General features: G+C 27.1%; 2 protein-coding genes across 3 annotated transcripts; one reads left to right on the top strand and one right to left on the bottom strand.

Moving 5' to 3' along the window:
* Positions 1 to 2,111: 2,111 nt before the first annotated feature.
* LOC135929857 (solute carrier family 35 member F5-like) lies at positions 2,112 to 3,806 on the bottom strand. 2 transcript variants are annotated; one of them, XR_010572646.1, is made up of 3 exons: positions 3,731 to 3,806; positions 3,534 to 3,674; positions 3,405 to 3,496 (listed from the first exon to the last, which is right to left on the bottom strand). XR_010572646.1 is itself a non-coding variant. In XM_065466587.1 (2 exons), exon 2 carries the CDS (start codon positions 3,589 to 3,591, stop codon positions 2,392 to 2,394), a length of 1,200 nt encoding a protein of 399 aa, XP_065322659.1. In that variant the 5' UTR covers positions 3,592 to 3,674; positions 3,731 to 3,806; the 3' UTR covers positions 2,112 to 2,391. The 2 variants fall into 2 exon arrangements, 1 of the variants encoding a protein (XP_065322659.1); XM_065466587.1 differs by having other exon boundaries at positions 2,112 to 3,674.
* A 1,725-nt stretch (positions 3,807 to 5,531) lies between these two features.
* LOC135930243 (uncharacterized) lies at positions 5,532 to 24,543 on the top strand. The gene is made up of 5 exons (XM_065467025.1): positions 5,532 to 5,900; positions 8,270 to 8,441; positions 20,145 to 20,267; positions 22,309 to 22,904; positions 23,907 to 24,543. Exons 1-5 carry the CDS (start codon positions 5,532 to 5,534, stop codon positions 24,105 to 24,107), a joined length of 1,461 nt encoding a protein of 486 aa, XP_065323097.1. The 3' UTR covers positions 24,108 to 24,543.
* The last annotated feature ends 1,155 nt before the right edge of the window (positions 24,544 to 25,698 follow it).

Raw genomic sequence — 25,698 nt, 5'->3', positions numbered from 1 at the left:
GAATCAAAATAATAAAAGATTAAAAAACATATATATAATAATTAAGAAAAAAATTAAGTAAAACATAATTGTGTCCCTTTTAATTGAATATTCTGACTAAGGAATAAGAATTCTTTAGGTTCAAGTATTAGCCCTATCAATATCTCCCGAAATAGTGAATCCTATAATAGTAAAACACGGAAATACATCTTTACCATTAATATCGAAATCTTTTATTAATTAATCTTCCTCTTCATCTTTTGTAGATATTAGTAGTACCACGAATGGAAGCTTTGTCAAAAAACCTAAATCTTTTAACCAATCAACTCAGTGTGACTGTGCTGGAAACGGTTGCGACTTTACTCTCACAGCTGCATGAATTGCAACCACTTATTAAACGTTAAAGCAAGACATTGAACAAATTATATCAAAAGCCAAGGTCGGCAGCAACGCCACTTCTCAATAAATATGCTCGCTTTTAAAAAACCGCGCATTCCCAACTTTTAAGAAACTGCAATCTATCAATTGATAATGCTCTTTGACCACTATCCCCTGGGCAAATCTCTAAGTTGGAATTACACCTGCTCCTTTTTTAAAAAAAATATTGAAGCAATGTAAAAAAAAAGAACTTTTAATGCTTTGCCATCCATAGCAATATACTAACATGTTAATGTCAGGGTTCGGTCTGTAACCCATTTTCAAAGACAAACTGAATTATAGGTTACAATGTAAAAACTAAACCGCGTATAAAAACCAAATCTCGGATTGTGGTTTGTACCAAACTACAATTCGGTCGGTTCTTGGTTTTGAATACATATATATAAATTTTCTTAAAAAAGAATAGAAATAAAATTTAACTAAACAAAACACTAACTCGCATTAGTAAAATAGATCGAGTGAGGTACTTAGTACCACTTAAAATAAAAATTAGTATCCCATCCATTCCTCTAATTTTTTTATTATGCCCACCCCACCCCCCTTAATATTTAAGATGTTTATCGTAATACTATGTCAACTCCATTAAATTAGTTATGAATTCACTGAACGAATTAATTCGGTTATCTAAACATTTTAAACAAAATTCGCATGCTAATTTAAAATATTAGAGGTGTTTTTAATGGAATCAACTTAAAAAAATAATAAAGAGAAAGAATACATTTATTATTCGAACCGAGAAGTCTTCAGGGACATTTTCCTACTTTTATTCCACTCCAATCTTCATTACATAACTTTTATCAGGGTAAAAGCCGAACTAAGGAGGAATATCTCTAGTAATTATAATTACAGAAATGTTATGATCTATAAATATTGAGCATAAAAATAGGCGATAAAGTTGATAACCAAACCAAATCATACAATAAATTTAAATTATCTATTTAAAAAATGCTAAAACATTTTTAAGATTTCTTTATAAAAGTGTATTATAATGCTAAGCCCATGCCAGAGCGTTTGGTTAAGGTTAAAAGAGCCAAAAATTGAGTGTTGCAAAATATCATTTCGAAAAATTTCGGATATTTAGAGCGTTCCCATATTAAAAATTATATCTTCTACATAGTAGGAATACTAATTCCGAATAGTTTCCATATTTTAAAATAATAGGTGAATAAATAATATATTTAAAAAATATCCTGTATAATTTCCAAGTATATATGTATCGTTTTCATTTTATGACTACCACAATGCCTCAATTTCTTAAACGCAAGAACATTTTGCCATATCCATTAAGATTATTAAATTTTTTGTGCTATTTTGGAATTAGCTAGCAAATAGTTCTTCAAATGAACCTAGATTCAGAGATTATTTATAGCTATATTTAGTTTTGTAAATTAGCCGAATCGAGCAATAGGCCCCACTAACTTAGAGGATTTAATTGCTAAAATTTATCACGGTTGGTTTGATTTCTTGTGACTAGATCCTCGAAATCAAACCATTTGGCTTGACCCAAATAATTAACACCACAACTGTGTTGTATATTCTAATATATTTATATATGTCCTAAATGACTAAATTATACAAATTGTTTATTTAAATAACATTATTAAATAAAAATAAATGAGCTACTCAGATTTTATTGTTTAAGAAATAATAATTTTATTAAAATTCGCAATTTCACAAAAGATATTTGACTGAGTTAATTATTATATAATATTTTCTTGATAAATTAAATTTTAAAGAATATTCAACTATATATTATTGAGACTTTAAATAAAGTTTAAAAAAAACATTTTTTCTTCTTCTTCATGATATATAATATAAATCTTTGCAAGACATGATATCTACCAATTAAATTAAATTATTTTAAAATAAAAATTAGTATTGCAGATCTCTGAGTATAACAATATACAGTTGTAAAAAAAATTGTATAATCAATACTTATTTGAAATATGTTTATATAAAGGAATAAATATAAAATCATATTAGAAATGCAGTTCCAATGAAAGATATCAATATATTTAATGTTCCCATGTAAAATAATATTGAAAAGTGTAAATGGGAAAAAACAATGTCATATAAAATGGTCATTGGTATGGTTAAGGTAGTGCCTAAAGTAATTATTAATGGGGAAGTGTATATATTAGCAATAATATATATAATGCTAGTCAGCATAGACCCAATTAACCCATTAAATATGATAATTATCCATTGAATAAGAGAAGAAGGTAATTCAAATATTTCAATACAAAAAAAATTTAATATGGAAAATAAAGGCCATAAAAGAAAAAGTGACCATACACCAATAATGCTGATAAAGAAACGTATATCACAATTAGATCCTTTAAAAAGTTGGAAAGATAAGCAATACAATGAATAAATAATTGCTCCACTCAATGAAAATACAGCACCTTTTAAGACTGAGGATTGGTTGAAATCATTATATGAGCAATAAAGAGGTATATCTACGATGGCCTGGTTAGATGTGATATTAACTAAATAAAATTGTTGGATTTGAATGCTGTTTTTATCAGTTGAATTATTCATTCTTTTTAAGTCTAATTTAGTATTTGAAAAGCTAATTAGCAAAACACCTGATACACTTAAAAGTGAGTATAATAATTTATAAAAACAAAATCTTTCACATTTGTAGGATTGAAAGTCACCAATACTATTATTTTTAGATTTTGTATATTTTATGATTGAATCAAATAATAAAACAAATAGACTGGATGTAGAGGATAATACATTTACTAAAGATGGTGAAGTAAATGATAATGCCAAAGAATAAGAATAATTTTGACTAAAATATAGAATGGCTAAAAATGATGATACTTTTAAGATATCTTTATTCATTATAAGGAAATTTAATTTATTTTCTGAAATTTTAGGATTAAAAGTTTGGTTAATCAGTAAATCTTCAGTTTCATTGTCAATTATATGATTAATATTTTTATATTCATCATTTTTTAAGAAACTAGAATTTTGATATTCTTTTAAATCTTCATCAGCAATCACTTGACGAGAATTACATTCAATATAGGTATAATTGTTTGTATTTATTTTGTTTAAATTATATTTCTTTCTACGATAAAAGTTATTGACATAAAAATATAAATTACATATAACATCAAAAGATATTTTAGCCAGATAAGAAAATGAGAGGCATAATGAATTCATATATGTTATAAAAAATGGTTTTTTATAGTCTTTAATCGTAAATAAATATTCTGTCAATTCAGATGATACAACCCATAAAATATCTAATAATATTATTAATAGTAATCCGATAGTAAATGTATATGGCAATTGCGAGTACTTTAATTTAATGTAGGCGATTAATGCACAAATGTATCGAAATATTAAAATCATGTTAGTACATTCCTATCTTCAAGCTATTATTACAGCTGATAAGCCTATATTTTGCATTAATTCCCAAATAATTTTAAAAATTAGCTAAAAAACAACCAAAATAATTTACTTTTTAATTGCATAATGACAAATTAATCGAATATATAAATATATATATTATTATCATAATATAATAATCCATATGTACTGTAAATATGTATGAAATATGATAATATCATATTTCTCCACATATAAGATTATTAATTTTCTCAACCAGACGATGTGTAGTCTTCCACGATCTTTGCGATTTCTACTTCACTGCTATTTACATTTCGGGATATAACAATTCCGAATGATTGATTATATTCATTACATTTAAAAAGAAATTGTAAAGGTCACTTTATTATTCGTGGTTTTTTATGTTTAAATTTATTTTAAAAGAATAAAAGGAAAAGAAAAAAAAAGAAGAAGAATATCATTGCAAATCCATTATATTGTATCGTCATTACCGATGATTAAATAATATATATTTTTTAATTAAAGTCACCTTTTGAAAGGATTTTTGAAAAGAAACCCAAAATCAATTTTACAAAAAATGAGGAATCAAAACTTGAATTTATAATTTTTTAATCGTTGAATATGGAAAATATAAGTGACTCACTGGATATTGAATTTGCTGATTCTCAATATTTCAGATTACTTATTACTAGCGATTTTTTGTATTGTTTGATTAATAAAAAAATGTTTTATAATAAGTAACAGATTACTTATTACTAGCAATTTTTTGTAAGGTTTTACTAATAAAAAAATGTTTTACAATGGTTTCGCTTGTAGTAAATTCAATTCGTCAATGATGTGGATGAAGAATTTCAACGCCAACTCATCTACTGACGGCAGTTTTTAAATTTGAAAAGCCTGATTTAGCCATTTGAGATACTTTTAATTTGCAATAATTTCGTATAGAATTCATATAAATTAAAAGTAAATAAAGGTTCATGAGTAAAATATTATTAATTTATAGGGTAGGTAAGGTACTCTACATTTTGCTTGAATTAATTTTAGAATTTAACTCCCCCATAAATTATTACATAATCGTGAAATTTAAAATCCACATGGATTCCATATTCTTATATAACATATATAATGTCGTCCATACAATTACAATGATAAATCTAAAAAAGTCTTAAACTATTGTTTAAAACATATGAACGAATAATTTCCACATGTTTTGGTTGAAAAATATTATATTGGAAACTAATTTGCATAGAAAAAGGGAACCAAAAATGTTTATTTTGAAATTGTTAGTTCTGGAGATTTTCTATGATAATATAACTAAACTCAAGAGGAGTAATTCATGAAAATCTTTTTTTTAAATAAAAATTTTTAAGCCTTGCCTTGTGACATTTAATATATTATAATTAATATCTTGAATAATAATTACCAACAATAATTCTTATTATATTGAAATTGTATCAAATATTAAAATGTATTTAATAGAATGGAATAGTATATTCAGATAATTATTATAACTTTTGTAGAATATTAATTTAATTATAAATTATCACCTAATAAAATGTAGTAAAATATATTTATTATTTATATGCTACAAATGTTATACATTTACATAGTACAAAAATTAGACAGAGTGGGATTAAGCAAAATCTAGTGTTAATTATTTTTATCTATGTGAAAATATATTAAAACTAGCAATCAACCTGTCATAAAGTGTCAGACAATATATTGCATCTTAATTCCTAATTTTTTCAAATATGTACAGATCAAAAAAGGGTAGAACATATGAATTGCCTTATCCTTATGTAAGGTATTGCCAATTTTCGGAATTTGATATAGTTGGCATGTATAATCTTTTAAATGATGCTCATAAAAAAGTAACAAAAGATTCTGTTCTTGGATCTTTTGGAGAAGACATGATCTATCTAGCTTTTGTTTTTGCTCGAGAAGGCTCATCGTTATCAAAAATTATGGCAAAAAGATTAAAGGGCACAGCTACTAATAAAAATCGGGCCGATCAGTTAGCAAAATTAGAGAATTTAATTCATTATTATGGGATTATAGCAAAACCAAATAATTCAATTGAACCGACTATATATAGAATTGGAACTTTATATTGTAGAGAGGTATGTTTATTTTTAAAAAATTGCACAAGTTTCCTATAATCCTATAAAATATTTACAGATGTAAAAATATAACAATTAGTAAATTTTTTAATATATTTTTGGATTTAGTTAAGGGTAAATAAAATATTTTATTGTACTATATAAACTTAAAAGATGTATTTTAATTTGCTTTCTTGAAAATAATATATTTAATACAGGTTTCAAAAACTAATTTAGCAAAGAAAAATTTTAAAAGCTAAATCCTAAATATCAAAAAATATAATTCATAACTTTAAAACTATTTAGAAAAATAATAAGCATTAAAATAAAATATGCCCAAAATATAATTCTAGAATATTTTAAAACTTTAAACAATTCAAATATCTAAAAAGATTTTGAACTTAGCTCAAAGGGAGATTTTTGATCTAATTTTACCTTAAAATGCCAAAATCTTTTTTTAAAAAAAATTATTTATAAGTATATCTTTTGCAATATTCATGCATAAAAAATATTTCAAGATAGAATTACAAATTAAAAAAATATTCAAAGATTTTTGTTCAAAATTTTTCAAAGATTTTTTTCAAACTCTGATTTATATAATTTAATGGCAATATGTTATTTTAAGGCCAATGTGTTATTTTTTTAACTTTAAATCATTTTTTAACATGTTTTTTAATAGGGTAGGCATTCAAACACAATGCACATTATTGGTAAAATCATACTTTTTATTAACCTTTAGCCAGAGAAATAAATTTATTTGGCTTGACCCCTTTTTATTTTTAAGGGTGGGATTTTTTTAAAGTTATGATTTATGGCCTGGACATTTAAAAATTTTGATTTGATCTTAAAAGATTTTTTATGTATGAAAATTACAAAATATTTACTTACAAAAGATTTTAGCAGGTTCCCACATCTTAAATTGACATAATTTAAATTTATTAAAAAAATTAGCAAGGCCATGGCTTAATTGACCAGAATTTTCATCAGATTATACCTTATGGATCACATATATGGGATATGAGATTTTTAATTTTGACTATTTCTAAACCTCATTTTGAATAATTTTGGCAGATTTTGAATTTGCCAAACTTTTGTACAGGCATTTTATAAAAAAATAAGGTTATATAGTTTTGAATAACTTCATAGTAAATTTTCAAAATGATACTATCATTGTTGACAATGATACCATAACATTTTTCAACTAGTGGAGGGGGGAGGTGTCAAAAAATATTGGTTCAAATAGAATTAGCAAAAAGGGAAAGTAAATAAACATTAAAATTTTGAAGAAGTTCACCAAACAGGGGTGGGGGGGGGGGGCTCAACTTATTTTAGCACTCTGCCACTTATAGCCAATCTATATTCAAAGAATTAATAATAGATAAACAAAAAAAAATAGGGGTACGAAAAGTAAACTTATCTTGTATGTAGGAAATAAAATCCCCAACACATTCCACCCAAAAAACCTTCAAATGATTTAGAGGATTTATGTGGGTTGTACGAATATAATTTACTAGGTGATGAATATTGGAGTGAGAGTTTAAAAAAGATGGAGCTTATTAAAAAAAATGTTGGCAGGCAGGCTAAAATATTTCAGAACAACAAGTGGACAAGCTTTTTGGCTAAAATCTGCCCATTTCAGACTATATCCTAGTATACCAATTTTTGTTGTAAATTCCAAGAAAATTTTCCTTATATTTTTACTAAATTGACAAATTAGAATATATTGTAAAATTACTAACATTTAAACTAGTAATCTGCATCGGGCCTAATTTTTCAAGCCCGGCCTGGCCCGAATTTTTTTTAAAAAGTTTTGTCGGCCCGAATATGAATTTTTTTTTAAAAAAATTTACTGGCCTGGCCCGAATTTATTTAAATATAGAAATTAATTTTTATAATTACTCAAAATTAAAGAGATATGTTATATGTCGTTTAGTTTCAATAAATAAAATCAAATATTTTTATTTTACATAAATTCAATATAAAATTGATAAATTTAGATATATTAAAATTTCCAAGGTACAACCCGGCCCTGCCCAAGTTTTTTTAAAAAATATCAGGCCCGGCCCAAACCCAATTATTTTAAATAGAATTAGACTCGAGCCCAGCCTGAAGCCCGTTCGGGCCAGGATGGGCCCGGCCTTACTTTGCAGATCTCTATTTTAAACCACTAAGCAAAAATATTAATCTACTAATAAATTATAGTTTTTTTTTAAAAAAAAAAAATCTCATTAAATAGAGCAAGTGTTTTATTTTAATAATCTCACCCGGTCCTCATATAGAACCAACCCAATTTTATTAACATTTTGCCATTGTTGACTAATAAAAGTATATAAATCTTTGTAAAATCAGCAAATTTATTTTTCTTGAAATTATTTTATAAATTGTATTAGGTTTCGACATTTTTCCATGAATGCAAGATTAAGCCGTTCTTGGATGCAGTTCAGCTCGGCTCGATACCTGAACCTCTAGAAGGTTTTCCTTTGGCTATGTCTCACTGTGCCTTTGCCCCTCTCATTCCCTCCCCCTACATTGATTCACAATCCAGCGTGATCAATACTACAGGTTGAAAGATTATTTATTTTTTAAAGAAACTTTTTTTGGTTTTTACTATTGTTCATGAATTTAATTACTTAAAATATGATTTTTTTAACAAAAAATAGTAAGGCGATATTCTGGCAGGGCCGTAGCCAAGATTTTTCAGCTAAGGGGCCCTGTTTACTTGAGGGGGCCACAATTTTTTTAAAATAAAACAAATTAAGCATTCATAGAAATTTTTTGCCAAATATATTAATTTTTTTAATATAATATGAATACAAAATAATATTATAATATGAATATACAAAATAATGCTATAATATAATATGACGATTTTAAAAATTTTTAACATAAATGAATTAAAGGATAAATTTTGTGTTATTTTTTTTCCATAAGCCATAATACAAAATTTTGCTTACGTTGATCTTTCATCGACTCTAGTGCTCGATAGAACTCTCTCTATTGTAGAAAAAGAGGCCACACAAGATGTCGTTGGTACCCTAATGATTAGCATTTATACAATTCTTTAAATGCATAATGATATTTTTTATACATAATATTTAGGATATTTTCAAAATTATGTTTCTTTAACTTCTGCATCTAATAATCCTTTAGCTATTTTCATTTCATGATGTAACGTTTCCATATTTAAGTTTAAAAATGATTTTAATCGGGCTATTTTATCCTATGTAAAATAATCAGGGTATTAAAACATGATAGAAGATTATAGTCATCTTGTGTAAATTTATCTAAAAACGATCAACACAAAGTAATCAATAATTTCATAATAATTCCTTTTTAAAAGACTCCATTTGGAGTCTTTTTCACAAATCAAATTGTAATTTGGTCTCGACTAAAAAATCTTGAAAATTTATAGCCGGTTTTATGTACCCTTGATGATTTGTGGGGAGTGAGATTAAATTTTGCTAAAAGTTTTTCGGCTTTAATTCTAATCAAATCATAAGAATTATCGCTTCTTTTATTTTTTAATATATTGATAGTGGAATCAATACAATATTTAGCATCCACTAGATTAGTACTTACTGACTGTAGATAATTATTATTTGGTGGATCTATTGTTATTATATCTCATAAATTATAATGGCTAATATAACGTAATTTATATTAACGCATTGAGATAAAAGACCAGAGACTTTGACTAATCATGAGTGGAAATCTTTGATAAAATAATACTTCACCAATAGCCTCAAAATTCTCATAAATGATGCGAGATATTTTTAAATGACCAGTCCACCTCTGGTCTAAAAGTCTCTTAAGATATGACCTGTATATTTACAGGATACTTTAAAATGTCTAAAAAATTATACAATGCATTAGATAAATTTAAAAAAATTAGAAATGATAACAATATTATACCAATTTTGAACCACAAGATGCAACTTGTGGTTGCACCATATAAAAGGAACTTTTTATATTTTTTTTGAAGGATTTGCACTCCTCCAATTCGATCAGACATGTCGTTTGCACCATCATAAACCTGGCTTATTATATTCGTTGAATATATTTAACTCATTAAGTTTTTTAAAAATGCAATCAGTAATGCTTTCAGTAGAAAGACACTTAGAACTAATAATCCTATTAAATTTTCTTGAATTTTTCCAGAAAAAATATAGCGAATAATTATGCTTAGGTTTTCACAATCTTATGCATCTTTTGCCTCATGACAAAAAAATGACACTCACTTTTGTTATATTTATCTGAGATATTTCCAACCATATCTTCTAGATATTATTTCCTTTTGAATCTGGGTTGATGTATATTGGGCAATTTTGGGTGTTTCATAATTTTATTTAATCCAGGATCTTTTTGGATAGTGTATGAAATATTGCTATAAATAGTTCAGAAGAATAAATTATGTTTTAATCGTTTGCAGCATCCGTAATTTTTGTTGAACCAATCTCACGAAAAGGTAGCTCCTGTATGCTAAGAAATAGCATCAAATCAAATATTGATTTAAGATAGTAAAGATTATATTATCACTTTTATTTTTAAAATACTTAAATGCAAATGCACAGTTATAAAAATAAAACAAAACAATGATGAAAATATTATTTAAAATAATATTAAAATTACAATTGATATACTATATCTATATATAAAAATATATAATTAAAAGAAGAGAAATTAAAAAAATAATATATTTAGGTATGGTCGGCGGGGCTTAATGACCCATGTATGGATATGCAGTTGGATAGACAAATTTCAATTGATATTTTTTGTCGAAGGTAAAAGCCTACTTTTGAATCACCTGTGATTAAACGTATATTGCGGTTAATTTGTTGGCTTACCAAAATTGTTGTTATCTCAGTATTTTCATCATAATTCTAAAATATTCACCGCTATTTTAAATAACTGGTTATATTATAATAATAATATTGTGATTGAACCTTAATAAATAAAATAATTATCTTTAAAATAAGTTTAAACATTATTAAGTGCCTATATAATTTCACACACAAACACACATGAAAATTATAAAATATGAAATGATGATTTATTATTGAATAAAAATAAAACAGGATAGAAAGAAATTTACAAACTAGACATGTTTTTTGAATAAATATTTAAAATTTATTTAAAAAATATAAAAATAATATATTACAAAAATTTTTTAAATTTGGGGGGCTGGAAAAATTTATGGGGCCATTTTTAGAGGCCAGAGATTTTTTTGAGGTTTGGGGGCCAAATAAATTTTTTGGGGGTGGGCTGGCCCCCCGTGGCTACTTTCCTGTGTCATGGTAGACTTATTACGAAATTCCAAAAAAGCAAAATAAAAATTTTAAAATAAACGAAAAAACAAAATCCAAAAATAAAACAACTAAAAAAAAGAAAAAGCAAAAACCGAAAATTAAACAACCAAAAAAACGAAAATAAAGTACGAAAAATAACAATACTACCAAATACTTAAAAAAACCAAAATAGGGTATCCTAGTTCAAAAGCTTTTTAGTCTATACTAAAAAGCATAAGTATCAAAATTAAATTAGCCCAGGACACGGTCTAAGCCCGTAAAATATATTTGCTTTCAAGTTCGTTTTATGCAGTAGCGCATCTATGATTGTTTCGGTGGTTGAAAAATAATAAATCACACCTAGACCTACAAAAATACGAATCAAATAATTCATTATTCGTATTTGTACGAATATTCGATTCAATTCTAAAAAATTTATTTAACCGTAAATTAAAAAAGATAGCATATTAAATTTATTTTGTAAAATTTAACTATGGATAAAAAAAGACAAACAAATTTTATTAGTAAGATAATATAGATACATATATAGTTTATTTATGTATAATGTAGAAAAATCAATATATTAATATCATGTAGAAGACAAATATACCAACAAAAAATTTTTAAAACACAAAGTTTTTGCAAAAAGTCAAATTTATGATTTCTCCATCATCAAACAAAGGAGAAATATCTGGTTCCCGTCATTCTTGACGGGATAGCTACTAGTTATTTATAATTGTATATGTGTTATAAATTACATATAAATAAATACTTTCTTCGTCCATCATAAAACAATTTTCGGAAGTTATTTTGTATTATGAATTATTCGAATAAAAACAGCCGTTAACAACATTTAGAAATATAAAATGTTACTTCATTATTCCACTGGAAATTTTATTAAATAGGAATAATTGCAAATAATTCCTACTAATAATATATGATAATTTTTCGATATTTATTAATATAAATTATTTTAATCGAATAATCTCGAATAAAAAATTATTCGACTAATAATATATTTTCCTTATTCGAATTTTCGAATCGAATAATTGTGTTATTCGTAAAATACTAATCGAATCGAATATCGAATAACAAATAATTTGTTTTAGGTATAATCACACCATATTTTAAATATTTTATTATAAATGGGATTTAAAGAGAAAAATTCCAGGAGAGGAGAATATAAATGCCTTTTTGACCCCCCCCCCCTCATAATACCCAAAAGGGTTTATGGTATATATATCATTAGTTATTTTTTTATTATTCGAATTTAGTAGTTTGTCTTAATGAAGTTTGTGGAATAATGGAAGGATTCAGCGGGGATGGGGACAATAACAACCCCTCCCAATGCAGATTATGAAAATATTTTTAAAAACCATTTATCATTAAAATATTCGTGGATTTTGTGATTAGCCACGATTTCGCCTAACTATGAATGCAGGGCTAGAGGAGCTGAGTGCACCTAGTGAAATGTTAAAATGGCCTAAAAATCTTGAGAAGAAAACGCCTTATTAGAAACTCGATATTTTCTTTGCAATAGAATATATCAACAAATAATTTAATGATACTAGAGATTTTATGCAATTTTTTTAAAAAAAAATATTTTATTGACACCATGAAAATTGCAGAAGTATTTTAGAATTTGAAGAAACTAGCCAAATGTTTATTAATAAATTACGTGATTGTTGAGTTCAGAGTTAGGCCTCTGTGAATTTGATATCGCATATCACCAATACAATCCCATCATTCAAATATTATCGTAAGATCGGTAGAAGAATATTATAAAATATATTTCTTTATTTTCCCCCTTTTCTAGTGGTTGTTCAGAAACTCAATTTTGATTTAAGCCTCAGGATTTCGCCAATAGAGTGTTCAATCTTTCCAATTTTTGGCCAAATTTAATAGGTAATATTTGGCTAAAATAAATTTATCGGTTTTTTAAAAATCGGTTAAATCCAGGCTTTCTAATTTAAATAACTGAAAGGTTCTTGATTCATCAAGCAATCCTTACAAATCAAAGAATATATTATAATTCTTATATATTTTTGACCAATATTATACTCATTAGCACATGCAAAAAATAAATTGATCAGTTAGCCCTTCTAAAATTATACTTCAGAGATTTGACACCAAATACTGATGAATTGAAAAATTAGCTCATTTAATTTTTGTTGATATGTTCGTTATTCTTGTGGTCAGATGGCTAGAAGCGGGGATAAATAAAAGTTGATTTTTTAAAAATTTTAAACTCAGAAAATTAGGGATGTATCGATATTTTTATCGGATCGGGCCGATATTTCACCTATTATAAAATATCGGTTATCGGCCAATATTATAAAATTTGCCGATCGTCGATAATGGCGTCCTTAACAAAAATAAAATGTTATAAATTTTAAAAAAAGTTATATCTAAAATCATTTATTTTTATAAATAAAGTCGAAATCCATATTTTTTTAATAATAATTTAATTAATAAACATTTTGCCATATTGTTATTTTTTGCGCACTCTGTTTATAAAAGTGTGCGATAATCTCTTCAGAATCTGTTTTTAGTGAAGCTGGTGATATTGACAGTTACCATCGCCGCAGGCTGATTTCTGATAAATTGGATATTTTGATATTTCCAAAAAGAAATCTTCGATATATTAATGTTAAATATTATTTTAAATATTTATTTAAATTTCATAATATATTTGTTTATTACTTATTACGTATATAGATATAAAAATATTTTATATACTTTTAGACAATAGAATTGAATATAAACTATAAATGAACATTATAATATATTTGAATGACATAAGTTATGGTATAATTAAATTATAGATGTTATACTAAGAAAAAGTATATTACAAATTAAAACCATTGGTATCTTTACAGAATACTAAATTAGTTATGTTATCGGATCGGTTATTGGTCGATATCAATTTAATATCTGGAATATCTGATCGGCCTTCAAAAAGTGGCATCGGTACACCCCTACAGAAAATAATTACATATTATTGCCTTAGGATTTTTTGAAAAAATTATAAGCACAGAAATTAATTGTATATTAGTTTTATTTTATTTGTCCGTAAGTATTTTAATTTTGTTGGTTGATTTACGAAATTGATTTAAATTATAGTAAATTTGAAATATACCCACATGTTCACACCATGTACACAACTAATATATTATGGTGATTTCTACTTCAGGTTACAATGTTATACCCCCATGAACCAAATGCCTAATTTTGTATAGGAAGTTATTTCGCAGAATAATGATTCAATAAAACTAGTTCTAAGTCTACCGTAAGAGAGTTCAGACCCAAAAAAAATAGTCTTAGCCCGTTTTGGGTGCAATTCCCCTGGACATCTTATTGCAATATGTGTAGATAGGATAACCAAACCTCGGGAACATAAAGTAAATCAAATTCTGGTAATGGTAGATGCTCAAACTGACTCGCAACCATCAATTATTCCACGGATATGACCAATTTTGCCGAGTTTACCAATATTCAAGAGGTCAGGTTTCGACAAATGGTAACATAGGGTTTGATAACAATTCTGAGCAGATGGCTGAACCTGCCAATATTCTACAGGAATTACTGTCGAACTAATAACTTCGTTGATGTACAGCTTAGCAGTTTATTTTTATATACATATTTAGTGCATAATGTTTATATTTAGGCGTACATAGCAAATATTATTCTCCTTCACCTTAATGACTTCTCATACAGAATTGGACCCTTGGTTCATGGGGTAATATTATTAGGTATTATTGTGGTCTTTAAGTTAACTCACCAAAATCTATTAGCTAACCACATGGTGTAAACATACGGTATAATTCAAATATACTTTAATTTAAATTAATAATGTATAAAACATTAACAAAATTAAAATAATTACAGCCAAAATGTTTATAATTTTTTTCAAAAAATGCCAAAGCCATAAAACTTATAATTATTTTTATGTATTTATAATTTTTCAAAAATTAACTTTTATTTATCCATATGTGTTGCTTTATAGAGATTTGCCTTCGGGCTGGGTCTATTTTTTAAAAAAATTGGGTTCGGGCTGGGGTGGGCCTAATATTTTTAAAAAAATTCGATCTGGGTCTGATTGGGCCCTGGAATTTTTTTTGTATGTCTAAATTTATCAATTTTGTGCTAAATTTTTTATGTAAAATAAAAATATTTAATTTTATTTATAGAATAAGGCGTCATATAATATATATCTTTTATTTTGAATATATATAAAAATGAATTTCTATATTTGAATAAATTTTGGCCAAACCGGGCCTGTAGATTTTTTTAAAAAAAATTTCGCGGGCCGGGCCATCAATTCCAAAAATATTTTGGGGCTCGGCCCGGGCTTGAAAAATTAGGCCCGATGCATATCACATCTAATACTCGATCACAAAAATAATGGGTTCCATTCCCACACTAAATCGCTAAAATTAAAATTGCCATAAATATTCCAAATATTTTAGAAGCTCCAACAAGTAAAATAAATATTAAAATAATAAAATTATAAAAAAAATACATTCATATCTTAATATATAATTTACCTTATTTAATCAGGAGTTAGGTGATGTTACTGAATGCCTATTACTCTTATAAATATCAGATTACCTAATATTTTATTTTTTAAGGTTTCTAATGATTAATAAGGATATGCTAGTAACTTATCTTAATAGGAACTTCCTGAATAAATTTTTTACTTATTACTCCTATGAATATCTGATTCCCTAATATTTATTTTTGAAGGTTTTCAACGATTAATAAGGGTATTTTGGGCACTTGTTAGGAACTTCCTGAATAAATTTTTTTACCATAATTATTTTTAGTTATTACTCTTATAAATAATTGAATTTCTAATATTTTATTATTTTTGAAGGTTTCTAATGTTTAATATGGATATTTTTTTTATATTACTCTTATAGATATATCTGATTGCCTAATATATTTCTTCTTTGTTAAAAATATATTCTAATTTTATTAACCTTTGGTTATAATATTATGTTATTATATTTTTGTAATAAATTATTTTCATAAATCTTAACGTTTATTTTGTTTAACCTTTTTAGAATATTTTTAAATTTCATATTCTAATTAACTACATTAATATACCCAAAATTCTCTACGCCCTTCCTCGCCTATCTTCAAATGCAATGATTTTCTAGTTTCTCATGAAATCCAAATCAAGGGTCTCCCCGAAAATATATTGAGCATAAAATTTTATATTCATCCTGGTTACAGGCACCCTCCAGATCAAGTTAGGTAGTATTAGTATCCAATACCCGCTACAACTTTCTCCTTCTGCCTTTATCTCATCTCGTCTAGCTGCTCAAATTATTGTCAATAATGTATTCATCCTATAAATTCTAACCTATCCTAGGCCATTATCTTCGCAGCAAAAGCTTGTCCGCCCTCTGTCGTCCTGTGCCTCCAGCACAAAAAGACTGGGATGCTCCTTTGATCGCATATTATGTTGAATACCTCATTTCGAACAGGCCCTTTCAATAAAATTCCAATAAAATAATATTAAATGCAAACTCAGACTATGAATGGTTGAAGCCATCCTCAGTTCCAATCTTGGTCTCCTCATGACTGGCGAACAGCTACCTATATCCATAGCCCTTCGCCTTTGCTTAAATGCTGGTACCCTCCATTTGCATCGATTGTGGCCTTCCCATCGAAAAGCCCACTATCCCTTTCACTGCAAATTCTCCCGCGGACGATAACCCCGTCATAAATCCATCAACAACATTCTTCTAGCTGCCCCCAAAAAGTTAATATCCCATTGACCCTCGAACCAATGGGTCTTTCAAATGAATACGCCATTAGCCCCCCATGGTATATAGTGATCTGCATCGGCCTAATTTTTCAAGCCCGGCCCGAAGTATTTTTTAAAGTTTTACTTGCCAGGCCTGGCCCGAATTTATTTAAAATAGAAATTAATCTTTATTATTACACAAAATTAAAGATATATCGCCTGGTTTCTATAAATAAAATTAAATATTTTTATTTTACATAAAAAATTAAGCATAAAATTGATACATTTAAATATATTAAAAAAAAATTTCAATGGAAAGATCTGACCCGGCTCGAATTTTTCTAAAAAATATTAGGCCTGATTCAGCCCGGGTCCTACTTTTGCAGATCTTTAGTATATCCAGCTGACTTGGGACTATACTTATGTCGATTTTGCGGTAAAGTCCAACCCTTTCATTTATTGCCTTCGTAAAGGCAGAAATTAAAAAACAAATATGCTGACCTCACCAACATAGTGTCTTACCAATCTTTACCAATACCGTAGGCATGTTCTGAAGTGAGGCCCTCAATTTCATTAAAACCATAGGGAAAAAAATGAGACAGATTGGGGACTCCAAATCAATTATTTTACCTTCGTCAGCAGATTTCTCTCGAAATCTACGGGTCTAATTTTTTAAGCATTCACTCTTCTCTAGGGTGATATTTACCTTATTTAATATTTTTTAGTTCCCTTTAATGTTTTTCTTTATAAAATATATATATATATTTTTTTATATATAATTTTTAATATATTCTTATTTGTTTTTTAAAATTTTTTATTTAATATTGTTTGTATTTGTATTTAATATTTTTAAGGTTTTTATTTTTATGATGAATTAACATGTATAATAAAATTTTAAATTAAAAATAAAATTTAGAAAATAGAAAAAAGTAGTAGAAAATAAAAAAAAGTAGTAAATAATATTTTTTATATTATCTTACTAAAAATAAATATAACAATACTTCACAAAAAAAAACAAAAGTAATTATATATAATATAATTTAATATTTATGTAATATTATTATAAAAATATAATTTAATCGGAATAACGAGTATATACATATAATATTAAATGATTAATTAACTAAAAATGAGATTCTATCTAAAAATAAAAACAAATTTAAAGTTCTATCATACATCGCGGTTAGATTGACTATTTTATGATTTAATCTTTCATAAGTCCGATTTGCTAGCCGAACAATCGATCCATTATGAATCTGCGTTTAATATTTTTACTAGGACTTATACATATTAGGATGCGCACAGCTTGTTTTTCGTTTGAGCGTATGATGGAACCTCGAGGTGGTTATTAGTGTGGGCCCATCTACATAATAACCTAAATTAAATTTTGAAAAATAATTGAATATAATTATTTTAAGTTTTTATACCATGCCCATATTGTATGAGGGAATAACGCATTTTCTCCAAGCCACGTATGGTCCATATACTCCATAAAACGAAGTAAAGATTGATTGTGAGTTGCCATTGAAGAGCAAGATAAACGAACTTAGGCCATATGCTCCTCCTTGCAAAATGGTAAAGTTATCATTCGCCTAACAACTAATTGGACATTGGAATCGTTCAGATAGTATATCACTAAACCCAAAGCTTGACAGTTCCGCCATAATTGGAAATAATGAAAGAAGCATTCTAATTGTTTTAAATTAAAATAACATAAATTATAAATTTGATCGCCATATTTGGAAAAATCTAAGCGCCCATATACCTCCCCAAAATCTCTTTGTCGCATTGTAGGATTGAAGTAAATATTTTTATGGTACAAAAATTAATAATCCTAAATCGTTGAGTATGTGTCTCCCTTGATTTATCTGGAAAAAGAGCATATATCACCGTAATCATAACATTTTCTTACATTATATACAATGTATAGAGTTGACAATAAAATTTAGGAACTAAGATTTAATCAATTTTAGCATATCGTAGTCTCAAAAACCAATATTCTACTATTTTCAATAGGGATAAAAAATCTTTGAAATCTCTTAGTTGTCGCATACGCTATGGTTAATATTATATCATCAAATGAATGAGACATAGAAGGTCTATATTTTTCCAAACACCTATCAATATGGCATCCTAATTAATATAAATGGCGGGATTGCTTTTGGATAATTTCCGATATGAGATGATTCGTATATAGATGGCCATACTTTCATTTAACAGTACAGGCTGGTTTCGATATGATTAAATTGATGGAATCTTCTTCAACAATTTATATGGACGGAACTTTCTACATATTTTCTAGTTTATGTTATCAGCTATTTACATTGAATATGATATATCAAAATGTTATGATCAGAGACATACATTGAACTATTACGAATTATTATAAGTTTTTGTACCCCACAAAATATAAATTTCAATCCTACAATGAGCCAAACAGATTTTGAAACTATAACCCTATCTGCGCTTAAATTACTATTTCCAAATATAGTCGTCAAGGGTTGATTTATGTGTATTTTTCCAGGCTTTATGTCGGAAATGTCAAGCCTTGGGTTTTGAGAGACTACTTCCAATGTTTTTGTTATTAGACGGATGATGCTTTCTCATTTTTGCAAAGAGGAGCATATGGTACAAGTTCGTTTGTCCTGCTAATGGCAAATAACAATCCATCCCTATTTCGTTTATGGAATATATGGACTTCACATGGCTTGGTAACACTATTTCTTTTATACTATATGAGGTATAAAAACTTGAAATAAATATATTCAATCATTCTAATATTTTCCAATATTTAATTTAGGTATCGAGTAGAAAAGCCCACACTAATAACCACATCGAAGAATTCCCATGCCCTTAAGTGAGAAGCAAATAGTGCACATCCTAATTAAAATTTTGGTTGATAATCAAAATTCAAATGATGTCACGCTTATACAGATTCATATTGAATCGATTGTGCAGTGAAAAAATTGAAATTATGAAAGAATAACTAGTAAATTAGATAATCTAACATCTATGATGATAGAACTTTGGATGTAATTTTATTTTTAGTAAATTCTTAATTATCTCATGTATATTCGCGCAATTCTTAGTCACTTGGTTGGTCTTAATAAATTTACCTTTTATTTTTAAAATTATATAATTTTAGGAAATTGCATATTGATCGATGTATACCTATTCTCTATCTAAATTAAATTTTTTTAAATATTTATTTGACATCTTTACCAGAAAATTCTTTCAACCCTCACACCGATACTATTTTTCGTATAGAAGACGAAGGTGCTACCAGAGATGAAGGCCAAACGACTTACATATTTCCCGAAAATTTTAGAAGCAATTCTCCTTTAGTAGGTAACTTGGAATACAGTAAAAAAAAATATCACTATAGTAAACATCCTCTAGTTAAATCTCGTTATAGCGAACGAAATTTTAGGGTGTCCCACCAGAGGTACTATTTAGCCAATCCTTGATTTGATATTAATATTTTATGGACTAGAGGAGGACCTAGAGCCTCGGAATCGGGATGGGTTAGAGAGCACGCATATAAAATTGGCCCGGATCGACTTTTAAAAAATGGACCAGCTAAAAAATGCATATAAATTAAATTTCTCTCATTTATTCTAAAAACGATAATTGGAATGTTCTCTTGGAATTATGACATAAGCAATTGGTAATTTTTATTTTCTTTAACCTTAATAATCTTTTTTTCAATGGAAACTCTCGGGTCAGACTTAAGAAAGAATGAAAGAAAATCTTTTCGGATAAAATAAAATAAATTTTGAAGATTATTAGAAACGTTTAAATGGCAGAAAATTTGATAGAGGTAAACCTCCTTACAAAATCTATCCCTACCCCCATAAAAAGTTCCGCGGTCTTCGGCCGTGATTTTCGCCAAACCATCATGCTATAGTGATATTATTAAAAAGAATTTCATAATAAGCTACAATTTATATTCTCATAACAAAATTTTATTTACATCCTTTCAGGCCTATTTAGGCTAGAAAAAACAATTAAATCTCTAATTCTTGCTAATAATCAATAGGCAATTGATAAGCTGTTTGGGTCGGGATTGATCATTGAATGAGAAGAAAATATAATCTGGGAATTTTCAATAACTTTGGATTTTTGCTAATTATTAAATAAAGAATATAGTTTATAGTTAATAAAGAATATAGTTTATAATTAAAATTTATTTACCTATCGAAAATTTTATTTTTAATTATAATATTTAAAGTATTTTGCCAAAATTTTAAAGGATTTATTATATTTTTAGTGAAATTTGTATTTAAAATTAATCATATATGATTCTCTATACTTAGAAAATTAAAATTAACAAATAAGAATAATATTAATATTTGTGAAATTGTAAAATATTATGGAAATTAATAAGAAAGCTTAAAATTTAAAAAGAAAAAATTTATTATTTTTAATTATTTGTTAATTGACGATCAATTATTGAATTTAGAAAGAATATAATTCAAGTCAAAAACTACCTCCCCCCCCCCCCAAATGCCAATATATTTTGGAGACATTTGTCTCCTACCCACCCCGGCATGTAGGCATTGATTATTTGCAGGGCTTAGGTTTATTTTTTTAATGATAATTTTTTTTCTTTATTTTTATAGATGAAAAAAATAGATTTAATATTTTTGTCAAAAATAAAAATTATTTTAAAATGATACCTTCAAAAAATAAAGTATAATATTGGTCTCAAACCGATACTAATAATACATCTTTTTCTGGTGGGGCATATATATTTTTTTTGTTAACTCTGGTCAGAACTTGGAGAGATGGATTTCAATTTTAATATTTCGATGGACCTAGTACGAACACAATTTTTTTGATCTACCTTCCTTCCCTATGTGACTTATGAATAAAAAATCCCTGAACATTCACTATAGCGACGTTTTACTGTAGAGCACGTTTCATCTGGGGTGATATTTATAGTTTAGAATTTTTGGAATAAAATCTCGAATTAATATTTCTAATAGGGCACCTATTAAATTGATATTATACATATATGAAAAGGATTGTTCTTTATTATTACATTAATAGGGTTTTTGGAAAAAAAAATTGACAAATGAAAGTAGTGTTGTTAAACAGCTCGATTTGGGTCGATTTTTAAAAACGGTTAACTTAGTATTTTTTATTATGCAAGCCTGAAAATTTTGATCAGTGGCATAAAGGTTTATAAATCTATTAGCGAAATCTCAAGGCTTAGGTAATATTTACCTAGATAAAATATTGACTAAGCCGTTTTTAAAAATCGGCTCAAAACGAGCCGTTTAACAATAACAACACTGAATGATAGCCGAAAACTTTTTTATATAAATATTGAAGTATATATATAGCGTAACTATAAAATTCTAACATTGATAATAATATTGATTAGCTGATTCAAATAAAGTGGAAATCACGAACCCTGTTCACCCTACTTTTGATTCCTTGGGATTAAAGCTCAAAAAGGTCGCCAACGTACCACGAATAAATGAAGCTCAAACTAAATGTTTCCAATTGAAAGAAGTCATTGATAAGTTGGAACCTTTGCTTGGGGATACCTCACTCACTAATAAACCCAAAGACGACAACTGTGATATAATGGAGTTGATTAGCGGATTGGACTCTATTGACGAATGTTCTAAAAGGGTACATGATGCCCCCGCAAATAATACATCCAGCCAGAAGGCTGACACACAGGAGCATATCCCAAATTTGCTTTTGAATGGCCAGAAAAATCAGACGTCTTCTCAAGATGAAAAAACGATGAACGAGAATAGGGAATCTCGGTATTGGATTTCCCCTGAAGATTTTGAATGCCTTTACTATGGTTATGCTCATCATCAAAAAGTGTTCTATGAGCGGTTGACTGGCACCGGCAGTAAAACTGGACCAAGGTCTAGGCGCACACTCAAAAAGCCTAGGGAAATCTTAAATTACATAGATGAGCAAATAGCTTACCCCCTATTTACCGAATCGCAGAAATTTGAGGTTTCATTTTTACACGTATTAAAAAAAATTATATATTATTTTAAGATATTTTACATTTTTGTATTACTAGCTTCCCTTTTGCCCCTCTTATTTATATTATGTATATAAAGTTATTTTTCCAAGGCTTTTGGTAATTTTTCTTTCGTATACTACCGAAAATGACTTAATCATATTTATGGTCATGGCTGGCTTTTAAATGGTTGTTCTTTAATACTAGTTATCAATATATTTTGTGGTTAATTTTAAATATCTCAAAAAAATGAATAGAAAAAGGGTATTTAATCCCTAGCCGACCAAAAAAACAATTATAGCATATCCTACACCAATATAGATAGTTAAATTATTTATTAGTTGACATATAGATACGAGTTTTTCTGTCAAATTAAGTTTGTCTAAGAAGCATTCAAACTTATTTGTATTGTTTACGTCCAACCGATTAGTTAATTTTTCTCATGCAATTAGTGATGCAAAATCTCCATTTGATTCGATTTTTATATACGGCTAACTTAGTATTTTTATCTAGAAAAATATTACGCAAGCCTGAAGATTTTGCTCATGGATGACACAAAGATTTGGACATCCATTAGAGAAATACAAAGGCCTGACTAAAATATTGAGTTAGCCCTTTTTAAACTAAAATCGAGCCATTTTACACTAGGTGCAGCCAGCCCCACTTATGCAATCTTAAAATTATATTATCACAATTAATCATTTAATAATGGTACTAATATTTGTTTAGTGCCCTAAAAGTTTTCCCAATGATAAAAATCATATTTTTGAATATACCCGGGGCAGACGTTAAATTTTATTTAAAAAATGCCTTGGCCGGACAGCCATTATTAGCTATAAAAAATAAATGTAATATGTTTTAAAAAAATCCCTGCCGGGCCGTGAAAATGGTATCTCTGCATGTCTGATAAAAATCTATTATTTGTTTTCATTTCCGATTCATTTTCATTTTTTCGAATGTAATAATATAATAATCTATATTTTATATGTAAGTTTTTAGAAAAAGTGGGAATTTTAGTCAAATGCCAGGATTCCGAAAATATTACCCCTAACCCAGCTAGAATTGTGTATAAGCTAGAAAGTTCGGTAAAATCTGTCCTCAAAAAAGCTGCTGATGCTTGGAAAACACATAATAATTATTCTGGTGACCGAGTTATTAATCAGGTCATGAACGGGTTTGGACTAGCATTTTAGGAATAAATTAATAAAAATTGTTTCAAATTTTTTTTACTCTAATTTTTTAACAAGTTTCATAGATTATAATTTTAAATTACATTACATTTTGTTACATATTATAGGATAAAAAATTTCAAATTAATATTATAAAATATATTATTTTTTTACAATCAATATTAAATACATATTCCAAAAATTTATATTTTTAATCATTGATGTAATTATAAAATATAAAACTTATGTTCAATGTGTTTAATCTCAATGCCCCCCCCTCCGCAGTTTTTTGAATATAATGGTCAATCATATTACTATAAAGAATTAATGTATAAGTATTTTCATCAATTCGATTTTAATTACTCTAAAATATAATACCATTCATTAGTAATTTTATATTCTTTAAGCAATTTTTTATAGTTCAATATTAATAAATTAATAGAGGAGCATTGATGCCATTTTTGAGACAGATCTTATTTTTGATATTGAGGTTGAATCGGTCAATCACCAATCCTACATACCATTTTAATTTTTTTTCAATGGTCTTTTCTTGTTTTTATCTGATGAAATAGAATAAAAATTTTTAAAAGTATTATTTATTTTAGTTTGATTAAAAATCTGCCCAATAAACATCCTAAAAAGGAAATTTCATTGGTTGCATATCTGCAACTTGTATAAAAATAAAAAAATATGATATTGAAATCTTAGTAATTCTCGTATTGCCAATATAAAAAAAATATATATAAGACTCATTCTAAGATAACATAGGATCTTATAAGATTGGGGTAAATAGCCATAGGTATTGACTGGCCATCCCCTCTAATGTTTTATTTAAGGGATTATTTTTTCTGAAAATTTCTTCAGATATGTATTGTTTTGAGGCTTGTTAATCGATCCTTTTATAAAAATCGAATCCCGATCACGATCTTTTCAAAAAAAGAGGATCGAAATCCAGGATCGACCTTTTTTTAAAAGAAGGATCGCTATCACGTTCCTTTTTTTATTTAAATTTCTGATCGATGCAAAATTAACTAATATAAATATAAATTAAATATGGTATAAATTTATTGTAATTGAATAATATAATATAAATATAAAAATTAGAATATATTTATTTATTATTAAAATTAGCCTCAGGAGTGCTTGATGGCAAAGGTCTGTTATATTCAATAAATATTTTTTTTAAATTAACACAAGTATTAAAAAATTCATTGAATCATCATTTGAAAAAAAAGATATTAATGGACGAGCTTTTATGAAGAATTTTAAAAAATTATCTATTCCATCCTTACTTTCATTTGAAGCATCTGCATGTGGTTGATCCTGGATATTTTCCAAATGGGTTATTAGCCTTTCTTTTACCAACAGATTTTGTAGCAGATTAATATAAGGCCAATTTAGCTTAAATTTTGGGTGAATTATAGCTGCCAATATGTTACTGTCATCATATGAAGGAAATAATTAATTATTAAAGTGTTCGTTCATATAAATCAGGTATCTCAAAACTTACCCCTTATTAACACATCTATAGATATTTTATTAATTATTGTAAATAATTCTTATTCTATGCATATTGTTGCTTTTCATATAAATAATAAAACTGTATTTTTAAAAG

The sequence above is a fragment of the Gordionus sp. m RMFG-2023 genome, chromosome 5 (genome assembly GCF_954871325.1).
Source record: "Gordionus sp. m RMFG-2023 chromosome 5, tfGorSpeb1-WG-v2, whole genome shotgun sequence".
In the NCBI taxonomy this organism is placed as follows: Eukaryota; Metazoa; Nematomorpha; class Gordioida; order Chordodea; family Parachordodidae; genus Gordionus; species Gordionus sp. m RMFG-2023.
This window is presented reverse-complemented; position numbering and strand designations above follow the sequence as displayed.

Bases quoted from the DNA above. Each gene is read 5' to 3' on its own strand.
- LOC135930243 (XM_065467025.1), top strand. From the start codon at position 5,532: ATGTACAGATCAAAAAAGGGTAGAACATATGAATTGCCTTATCCTTAT. The intron at 8,442-20,144 runs GTTGAAAGATTA...CATCTTTACCAG, and splicing joins CAGCGTGATCAATACTACAG to AAAATTCTTTCAACCCTCAC. The intron at 20,268-22,308 runs GTAACTTGGAAT...AATATTGATTAG, and splicing joins AAGCAATTCTCCTTTAGTAG to CTGATTCAAATAAAGTGGAA.
- LOC135929857 (XM_065466587.1), bottom strand. From the start codon at position 3,591: ATGAATTCATTATGCCTCTCATTTTCTTATCTGGCTAAAATATCTTTT.